This window comes from Balearica regulorum, chromosome 24 (genome assembly GCF_011004875.1).
Source record: "Balearica regulorum gibbericeps isolate bBalReg1 chromosome 24, bBalReg1.pri, whole genome shotgun sequence".
NCBI classification, from domain to species: Eukaryota; Metazoa; Chordata; class Aves; order Gruiformes; family Gruidae; genus Balearica; species Balearica regulorum.
The window spans coordinates 4,994,249-5,003,864 of NC_046207.1; the positions used below are offsets into that span (position 1 = coordinate 4,994,249).

At 70.5% G+C, this 9,616-nt stretch overlaps 3 protein-coding genes across 4 annotated transcripts; 1 reads left to right on the top strand and 2 right to left on the bottom strand.

Annotated features, from left to right (window-relative positions):
• The first annotated feature begins 1,017 nt into the window (after positions 1-1,017).
• On the top strand, positions 1,018-4,407 carry PGAP3 (post-GPI attachment to proteins phospholipase 3). The gene is made up of 8 exons (XM_075775173.1): positions 1,018-1,268; positions 2,125-2,222; positions 2,301-2,453; positions 2,924-2,986; positions 3,119-3,180; positions 3,283-3,419; positions 3,520-3,724; positions 4,204-4,407. The coding sequence occupies exons 1-8, from the start codon at positions 1,070-1,072 to the stop codon at positions 4,265-4,267; spliced, it is 981 nt and encodes a 326-aa protein (XP_075631288.1). The 5' UTR covers positions 1,018-1,069; the 3' UTR covers positions 4,268-4,407.
• Positions 4,408-5,197: 790 nt separating this feature from the next.
• On the bottom strand, positions 5,198-7,109 carry PNMT (phenylethanolamine N-methyltransferase). 2 transcript variants are annotated; one of them, XM_075775098.1, is made up of 3 exons: positions 6,669-7,109; positions 6,250-6,434; positions 5,198-5,750 (listed from the first exon to the last, which is right to left on the bottom strand). In XM_075775098.1, the coding sequence occupies exons 1-3, from the start codon at positions 6,820-6,822 to the stop codon at positions 5,319-5,321; spliced, it is 771 nt and encodes a 256-aa protein (XP_075631213.1). In that variant the 5' UTR covers positions 6,823-7,109; the 3' UTR covers positions 5,198-5,318. The 2 variants fall into 2 exon arrangements, with proteins under 2 accessions (XP_075631213.1, XP_075631211.1); XM_075775096.1 differs by having other exon boundaries at positions 5,198-5,754; positions 6,227-6,434.
• A 1,152-nt stretch (positions 7,110-8,261) lies between these two features.
• Positions 8,262-9,436, bottom strand: TCAP (titin-cap). Its single transcript, XM_075775128.1, has 2 exons — positions 9,264-9,436; positions 8,262-8,568 (listed from the first exon to the last, which is right to left on the bottom strand). Exons 1-2 carry the CDS (start codon positions 9,410-9,412, stop codon positions 8,313-8,315), a joined length of 405 nt encoding a protein of 134 aa, XP_075631243.1. The 5' UTR covers positions 9,413-9,436; the 3' UTR covers positions 8,262-8,312.
• Between the last annotated feature and the right edge of the window lie 180 nt (positions 9,437-9,616).

The window sequence follows — 9,616 nt, forward strand, 5'->3', positions numbered from 1 at the left end:
CGGGGACAGCCCTGGGGTATGGGGACAAGTCTGGGGTACGGGGACAATCCTGGGGTACAAGGAGGGTCCTGGGGTACGGGGACAGCCCTGGGGCACAGGGGTACAGGGACAGCCCTGGGGTACGGGGACAGCCTGGCAGCATACACTGTGTCCCCAGTGAGGTGGCCCAGAACTGGCGTTTGACCCCCCCCACCCTGGGCACAAGCCACTGGTGCACCTCTCCCTGCTGCTCGGGGGTGACTGGGACACGGGGTGCCCTGGGAGCATCGCAGCCGTGACGGGGACCCCACACACACCCCGCCGCACCCCGACCCCCCCAGCATGGCAGAGCAGGGCGTCACAGCCGGGAGCAGCTGTGCCGGGGGGGCCGGGACACGACCGCTGCGTGGGGCTGGTTGTCCCCATCGTGTCCCCATCGGCCACCCCATCCCGTGCTTCGCCGCCCGCAGCCCCCGAGGGAGGAGCAGCACCCAGCCGGGCCAGAGAAGGGCCCCCCCGGTGCCAGGGGGCCAGGGCCCCGTTTGCCCAGGGGTGACGGCTGCGTGGGGACGGGAGTGGGGAGCCAGCCCATCGCCGTCACCCCAAGCCAGGACAGCGGCCGCCCCACGGGAGAGCGCAGTGGGGCCGGGGACAGCACGTCCCCCACGCCGTCCCCAGCCAGCGGCACCCCACGGGAGAGCGGCCGCCTCGGGGTCCTCACGCCACGGCCCCCACTCAGGGTCCCGCATGGCCAGGGCCTGCACGGCCCACCCTGAGGCGAGGCAGACCGGAGTGCGCTGCCTCCCCCGGCCCCTGGCCTGGCCCCGGGCCCCACAGGCCGCCGGGGTCCCCGCACCCCCCCCCCGGGCCTGGCAGCCCCCCGGGACACGCTGTGCACGACTGTGGGGGGATATATCCCATGAGCCTCTGCGGAGAGTGCCCGAGGGGGGGATATATCCCATGAGCCTCCTGCCCTGGGGGACTGTATCCCATCATCCCCACGGCCGGTGGAGGCGCTACATCCCATGGTGCCCCGCGCCGCCCCCGTTTCTGGGGTGGGCCGGAAGCGACGGGGCCGGGCCGGGCGGCGATGGCGGCCGGCGGCGCGGCACGGGCCGCGTTGCTGTTGCTGCTAGGTGCAGCAGCGGCGCCGGGCCCGGCCCGGGCCTCGCAGGGAGACCGGGAACCGCTGTACCGCGAGTGCCTGGGCCGCTGCGAGCGGCAGAACTGCTCGGGGGCGGCGCTGCGGCACTTCCGCGCCCGCCAGCCGCTCTACATGGGCCTGACAGGTACCGCCCCTCCCCCAGCGCCCATTGGCTGTCGGGCTGGGCCACGCCCCCAAACCTGGCAAGCCCCGCCCTTCGCGGAGACCGCGCCCAATCCGAGGCCACGCCCTCCCCGCAGAGGCCACGCCTCCGCAGCGGGTTGCTGAGCGGGCGGGGCTGGAGCGTGGGGCCGCACTGGGAGGCGCTGGGGAGCACTGGGAGGCGCTGGGGAGCACTGGGGAGCACTGGGTCTGGTTGCGGCTAGGTTGGGGGGGGTGCTGGGCTGAACTGGGAGGCACTGGGCTGTGCTAGTTCTGTACTGGGGGGGTCACTGGGCTGTGCTGGGGCTCTGCTGGTGGGTGTTAGGCCATCCTGGGGCCGTGTTGGGGGCACTCGGGCTATATAGGTGGGCACTGGGCCATGCTGGGAGGTGTTGGGCTGCATACTGGGCTGTACCGGGCCATGCTGGGGATCACTGGGCCATGCTGGGGGAACACCAAGCCATACTGGGGGCCACCGGACTTTGCTGGGGGAGGTGCTGGCCTCTCTTGGACCATTGTGGGGGTCACTGGACCATTTAGGGGGACACTGGGCCATACTGGGGGTTGCTGGGCCATGGTGCTGGCAGTCACTTGGGGAAGGCCCGGGTGCCCTGCCTGCGCCCAGCACAGCGGGGGTCCCCCAGCCGCGCGGGGTGAACCCCACCCAGCTCCCCCTCACCCGAGCTGCGTCCTGGCACTCCCAGCACCCGTCACGGTCTGACCGTGCTGCCTGATGGTCCATACTGGGAAGGACTGGGGGCGGGGGTGGAACTGGACTCAGTGGCCAGGGCAGGGGCTGCGCTGGCCACCCCCTCCCACTGCTCGTCCCCTGGCTGCAGGCTGGACCTGCCGCGACGACTGCAAGTACGAGTGCATGTGGCTGACGGTGCGGCTCTACGTCCAGGGCGGCCACAGGGTACCCCAGTTCCACGGCAAGGTGAGCGGGGGGAACCGGGGCGGGGGGAGGTCGGGGGGTCCCCCGTTGCCCGCTGACGCTGCCGTTCTCCCCTTGCAGTGGCCCTTCTCGCGGTTTCTGTTCTTCCAGGAGCCGGCCTCCGCCTTCGCCTCTTTCCTCAACGGCCTGGCCAGCTTCGTCATGCTGCTGCGCTACAAGGCCGCCGTCCCCCCGGCCTCCCCCATGTACCCCACCTGCGTCGCCTTCGCCTGGGTGAGCCCCGACCTCCTCCCCCCTTCCCCTCCCCGGAGCGGGGGCTGTGTTGTGCCCCACGTCCTCGCTGCTCCATCCGGGAGTCTTCTTGCAGCCCCTGTGGTCTCCCCTCGTCGCAGGGGCCCCCCAGGACGATGGGAGGGGGCTTTGGGGGGCACAGCCTGCACTGGCGGAGTGGCACCGGGCTGGCGGCGCTTCCCGGGCATCCTCTGCCAGAGCGTGGAGTCTCGAGGGCTTTTCAATAACCAGCTGATCAGCAAACCCCGCACAGCTCCGGCTGCTGCCGCTGCCCCGGCCGCCGGCGCCTCCGCATCCAATTTTCGGGGCACTCATCTTCCCTAATGAGGCTGACGAGCTGCTGAGGGGGAACGTGACCCAGGCGGGGAGCTGGCACTTAGCTGGCAGCGGGGGCCGCTCGGCTTCGCCCTCCCCAATTCGGGTTTCCTCCTCTCATGTCGCCTCTCCCGCAGGTCTCCTTAAACGCCTGGTTCTGGTCCACCGTTTTCCACACGAGGGACACGGCTGTGACGGAGGTGAGTGGCACCCCCAGAGCCGGCGTGACCGCAGGTTTGTCACCCTCTGTCCCCAAACCTGTGCTGGGGTCCCGTCGTGCCCCGGGCCTTCCTCAAGCTGCCAGCGCGGCTCACCCAGCCCCGATCCCGCAGAAACTGGATTATTTCTGTGCTTCGGCCGTCGTCCTGCACTCCGTGTACCTGTGCTGCGTCAGGTGAGCCCCGCCAGCGCCGCGGGGCCGGGCGTTGGGGACACCGGCAGTGGCCAGTCCCCGGGGCCCTGAACGACCCCTTCCTCCTCCTCCTCGCCCCCTCAGGACACTGGGGCTGCAGCGGCCAGCCTTAATCAGCATCTTCAGGGCCTTCCTCCTCCTCTTCCTCGCCTGCCACATCTCCTACCTGACCCTCGTCCGCTTCGACTACGGCTACAACATGGCTGCGAACGCGTCGATCGGTGAGGCTGGGACCTGGGGCGGGGGGGGCCGTGCCTGCGGGCTGGTGCTCCCCTCTCCCTCTGTGTGTGTGTGTGTGTGTCCCCCTTTTCCCCTCCCCAGGGCTCCTCAACCTGGCGTGGTGGCTGCGGTGGTGCCTGCGGAACCGCCCGCGCCTGCCCCACGTCTGGAAGTGCGCGGCCGTGGTGCTGCTGCTGCAGGCGCTGGCGCTGCTGGAGCTCCTCGACTTCCCCCCCCTCTTCTGGGTGCTGGACGCCCACGCGCTCTGGCACATCGGCACCATCCCCCTCAACGTCCTCTTCTACAGGTCAGTGACCGCCCCCCCCCCCAGCTTCGCCCCGGCACCCCTCTGCGTGGAGCTGCGCCCCCTCCCTGCAGGGTGCTGGGGGTCCCCTCTTAAAATAGGGGTGCTGGGGGACCCAGTCTTTCCCACAGGGTGCTGAGTGCTCCTCTCTTGAAATTGGGGTGCTAGGGGCCCCTCTCTTACCCGTGGGATACTTAGGGATCCTCTTGAAACTGGGGTGCTAGGGAGTCTCTCTTGCTCACAGGGTGCTGGGTGCCCCCTCTTGAAATCAGGGTGCTGGGGGGCCCCTCTGTTACCTGTGGGGTGCTGGACGGACCCTGCTGCTCCCCAGGAGCCCCAGGTTCTGGCTGTGCTCAGTGGGGGTTTGGGGGCTCCCCCCTGCCCAGCACCGACACCCAGAGGGGGCCTCCCCCACGGCTGGGGGGCTGTGGCACCGTGGCCCCCCCACTGCAGCCCCCACCTTTCCTGCTCCCTCTCCGCAGTTTCCTGATGGACGACAGCCTCTACCTCCTCAAGGCCAACTCTGACCTCTTCAAAGCGGACTAGAGCTGCCGGGGGGGGGGGAGGCGGAGCGCAGCCCTTCACCCCCCCCCCGGGGTCCTGCCCTGTCCTGTGCCAAGTGAACCCCCAGCCCCCCTGGACCCCCCCACCCACGGGCTCCTTCCCCCAGTTGCCTTCTGAGGTTTGTTTTTTCTCTCCAGGCCCCCCACCCACCCACCCCCCATCTCCCCTCCGTGGGGTACCATGGGGCTGGGCCCCCCCCCTTGCTGCTTGCACAGGGGCCAAGGGCAGCCGAGCCCCCCCCGAGCCCCCCCCGGGCCCCCCCCAGCTGCGGGTGCTGAGCCGGGGGCCCTCCCTGCTGTGGAGCCCAGCAGCCGCGAGGTGGCAATGGCTGCTGGGGCCCGGGGGGGGGATTGTGTGCACGTGGAGGGGGGGGCTCTTGCTCGACCTGCTGGCTGCTGGCTGGCTTTTGGGGGGGGGGTGTGATGTGTAGGGCTGGAGCTGTGCCTTGGCGCTGGGGGTGACCCCCACCTCTGCCAGAGGGGCTGTGACCCCCCCAGGGATGCCGCCCCCCCCCAGCCGGAGTGTGCTGTGGGCTGGGAATAAAGCTGAGTTCAACCTGGGCCGTGCCGGGCTGTCCGCGTCGTCGTCCCCCCGCCCATAGGCACCCTGTGCCCGGCCACGCTGTGTCCCCCCCGCCATGCCCCACCACCCCCCCCCCCCGTGTGCCCTACCCCACCGTCCCTGCCCACCCCACCGTCTGCCCCCTTGCAGTCACCCCGTGCTGCACCCCATTTCCCACCCTGTTCCCCCCACCCCCGTGTCCCCCCTATCCCCCTGCCATGCACCCCCTGCCCACCCCATTGCACACCCCACCCTCAGCCTGGCCTGACGCCCCCCATGGCAGCCCCCCCGGACCCCCACACCCCCCCACACCCCCCCCCCAGCAATGCCAGGCTGGACTGTGCAGCTCGGGCTTTATTGGAGGCAGCCAGGGCAGCAGTGGGGCTGGAGGGGGAAGGTGGGGGGGGGTGTCAGGGACATGAAATCCGGCTTTTGGGGTGACGGGGATGGTTCTCCCCATCCGGGGGGTCCCTCAGGCCTCCAACGGCTTCTGCGCGTGGGCGAAGAAGACGCCGTCGACGTCGTCCACGCCGGTGCGGAGGGCGGGCGGCATGGCGTAGGAACGGAAGTCGCGGAGGGCGAAGCCGACGCCGGCCAGCGCCGCGCGGACGTCGTCCTCCGCCAGCGGCACCACGGGCAGGCGGGCGGCCCCCGCCAGGTAGAAGGACTCCCCCAGGGCCCCCAGCAGCAGCGCGTGGCCCCCCGGGCGCAGCAGCGAGCCCACGTGCGCCAGGGCCCGGGCGAAGGCGTCGCGGTCGGGGCTGACGGCCTCCAGGCAGAAGGCAGAGAGCAGCGCGTCGGCCGGCGGGTGCAGCGGGGCGCCCAGCGGGTCCGGCCGGTGGACGTCGATGGGCAGGATGCGGCGCAGCCGGTCCCGCAGCCGGCGCTCCTTCTCCTGCCAGGGCTCCCTGCGAGGAGGGGAGGTGGCAGCGGGGACCGGACGGATGGATCCCCTGGGGATCGACCCGGCACCCGCAGGGATGTGGGGGCAGGATCCTGCGGGGATCAGCCCAACACACAGAGGGACACGGGGCTGGGATCCCACAGGGATCAGCCCGGCACTCGTGGGGACGTGGGGACAGGATCCCACAGGGACCAACCCAGCACACGCAGGGATGTGGGGATGAGATCCTGCAGGGATCAGCCCAGCGTCCACAGGGACATGGGGCTGCGATCCCATGGGGATCTGGGACATGATCTTGCATGTGCAGGGATGTGGGGCTGAGATCCCATGGGATTTGGGGACATGCTCCTGCAGGGATCAGCTAGTGTCCACAGGGATGCGGGGCTGGGATCCCGTGGAATTTGGGGACATGCTCCTGCAGGGATCCCACCCGCACCAGGTCCCCCACTGCTCGGGGTCCGTCCCCGCAGCCCTACCCGCGTCCCTCGATCTTGCAGACGTGCCGGATGAAGGGGCTCCAGTCGAAGGTGTCGGGCTCCCCCCGCACCCAGCGCCCCAGCTCCTCCCGGTTCACCGCCAGGTAGTCGGTGGCCACGATCTCCTCGAAGTGGTCGCAGGCGCTCAGCAGCTGGTAGATGGTGGGGCCTGAGCCCACGTCGATCAGCGTGCGCCCGTGGATCTCACCTGGGGAGGGGGGGGGAACGTGGGACATGGGGGACACAGCAAACCAGAAACCAAGGGGAGGGGGCAGGGGACAACCGAAGGTGTCCCACCCTGGGAGGGAACCGGGGAGCAGGGAGATGGGTGGGGAGCCGGCAGGGTGGGTGCTGAGCTGCTCTCCTCCCCCCGCCCCCCCCCGTGCCTCAGTTTCCCCACCCTGCTGCAAAGCGGGGGTGGCGCTTCCCCATCACCCCTCACCGCTGGCGAAGGTCTCGGCCAGGCATCGCAGCTTCCAGGGCACCACGAACTCCTCCGAGGAGAAATCGGCCCGGGGGGGCAGGTAGTTGTTCTGCAGGTAGGCGCGGGGGTCGAAGCGCTCGTAGCCCTCCCGGAGGGCGGCCAGGCTGCTCATGGCGAGGGGCTGCGGTGGTGGCACCCGCCCACCCCCAAACCCGCCTTATATCCCCATCCAGGCTGGGGAGGGGGGGGCCTGTGGTGAGCGATGGCCCTGCCCGGCGCGGAGGTGATGGTGGCCATCCATCGTGGATAACCAGGTTAGCGCCAGCGCCCCAGGGCCGGGGGACGCGGCTGGGCGCCAGTGCTGCCGGATCCGGCCCTGTGCTGAGCAGCGATGCTCTTCTCTGCCCTCCCCGAACTGGGGGGGGGGGGCAGGATCCAGGAATCCCGACTCCAGTCTCTGCATCCCGAAGCTCCCCCCGCCCAGATGTGGGTGTCCTGGCTGTGACACCCCCACCCCCCCATGCGCTGCCCCAGTACCCATGGGTGTCCCACGGGATGGGATGGAGCTCTCCCTGATGCCTCCGTCACCAGTGAGCTGAGCGTGCCAGACCTCAGCCCAGCCCCTGGCAGCAGTCGGCACCACCAGCTCTGCCAGCTCCCAGTGCACCCAGTACCCTGAGATAAGGAGCAGGATGGGACCCGCTTGTGGGGCTGGGGAGAGGGGATGGGATGGGGGGGGGGAGGGGAGTGTTTAAAGATCCTGAATCCCATCTGTGCCGGAGCTGTACGAGGCCAAAGGTGGGGAGAAGGGGACGGGATGGGGAAGGGGCTGGGGCCGGGGTGGGCCCAGGGAGGGGACAGGGACTGGCGGTGGCCCAGGGACAGCAGGATCCGGGCAGGAACAGCTAATCTGGGTGCTGGCGCTGGGTCCGTCCCAGACCCTGGCACTGGCTGGGCTGGCGGGGGGGGGGGGCAGTTACATAAGCAGAAAGTTACCCCCCCACACACATCTCCAAGTCCCCCCTAAAACCTGAGCCCCTGCAGGACGCTTGGGTCCCTCCAGCTGGCAGCGAGGTGCTGTGCCTCAGTTTCCCCCATTTCTCAGCAGGGCCCCTCTCCCCTTAAATCTTGCCCCTTCCCGACACCATCTCATGGGAGTCTCATACCCCCCCCCCCCCCCAAAAAGATGCCATCGGGCCGGGCTGGGCATTTTATTGCCATACAAAGACCATCGTTTGTACAACCCCGCAGCACGACCCACCGCAGCCCCCCCCACCCTTCCACAGCCCCCCCCCACCACAGGGCCCCATTCGGCCCCGGGTGGGTGTTGGGGGGGGGGGGGTCCTTAGCATCCACGTCCTCGCACCTTCTTCTCTTTGCCAGGGAAACCAAATCGTGCCCGGTGCTGCCAGGAGCCCCCGAAACGGTGGGTGCCCCATTCCCACCGGCCCCCCGAGCCCCCCGCTGCGGGGTGGGGTCCCAGACGTGTGGGACACCCCCCCACCACCTGCCCCCCCCACCCTGCGCTGCCTCTTCGGGGCGGCTGAGTGGACCCAGGCGTCCGGGCCCCCCCGCCGCCCCCCAGCATCAGCCTCCTTGTGCTCCCGCACCCCCCCCCCCCGCACCCCCAAATCCCCCTCCCCGGCCCCGCCATCCCCCCCCTCAGCCCCTCTGGGCCTCGTGGGAGAGGGAGCGGGACAGGGTGCGGCGAACCCCCGGCTTGGCACCGCGGAGGTCCGGGGGGGCGAAGAGGGGCAGGGGCAGGGTGCGGGCGTAGGGCAGGAGGTGCTGGGTCAGGGGCTGCCCCAGGCACCCCATCCGCAGCACCCCCCAGGGCGAGCGCTGCTCCAGCACCCGCACCTCCCCGCGATGCTCCAGCGTCTCCCGGCGCTGCTCGTCCACCTCCCGCCGGCACCACCTGGGCACGGGGCGTTCGTGGGGGCCGGAGCGGGACCCCAACACCCCATGGGGGACACCCACCCCCACCCCGCATCCTGCTCTGCCCTGCTGGGGCCATCCCGTCCCAACGGGGACCCCTGGAGACCCCCATGTCCCACATCACCCCGTGGGGACCACCCACCCCCCCCACCCTGCCGCCACTCTGGAGACTCCCAGGGCCACACCAACTCCACGGGGACCCTTGGAGACCCTCCAGGACCTACACAGCCCCACGGGGACTACCCGACCCCACGGGGACCCCTGGAGACCCTCACATCCCTCATGGCCCCATGCGGATGCCCAGCCTCCCGCAGCCCCATGAAGCCCCCCCCATCTCCCCACAGGAACCCCCAAGACCCTCCCAGCCCCCCTCAGACACCCCCCTCCACCTCCCTGGATCTGCCATGACCCTGCAGGGACCCTTGGAGCCCTTCACAGCCCCTGGGGAACACACACACCCCCATACACACCCCCCCGAGACCCCTGCAGCCCCCCACATCCCCCATGGCCCCGTCGGGACCCTTGGAGCCCCCCATAGCCCCAAGACCCTATAGAAACCCCACAGTCCCTGGGGACCCTCAAGCAACCAGTGCCCCTCCATGGCCCCAGCACCCCAAAGACCACCACCACCACCACCACCCCCCCCCCGCCCCCAGCAGCAGCAGTGCCCCTCACCCCTCCTCAGGCCGGGTGCTGAGCTCCAGGTCCAGCCACTCGGCGCTGAAGGTCTCACGACGCCCCATGTCCTCCTCCCGCACATGGCATCCCAGGCGGGCGCCCGAGAGCAGCCCCCCGCTGCGCACCACCACGCTGGGCCCCAACATGCTGCCGCTGCCCCCCCCCCCCCCACCCGCCCACCCCGCTTATATGGCCCCGCCGAGGCTATTTTGGGACTTTGGGACGTGTCGCTGGCACCGCGGGGACGGGAGGGTGCCAAGGGCCCCCTCGGGGCAAGCGGGGGGGGGGCAGTGGCACTGAGGACACGTGTGTCACCCCGTGTGTGTCCGGCCACGCTCAGCCCCGTGCGC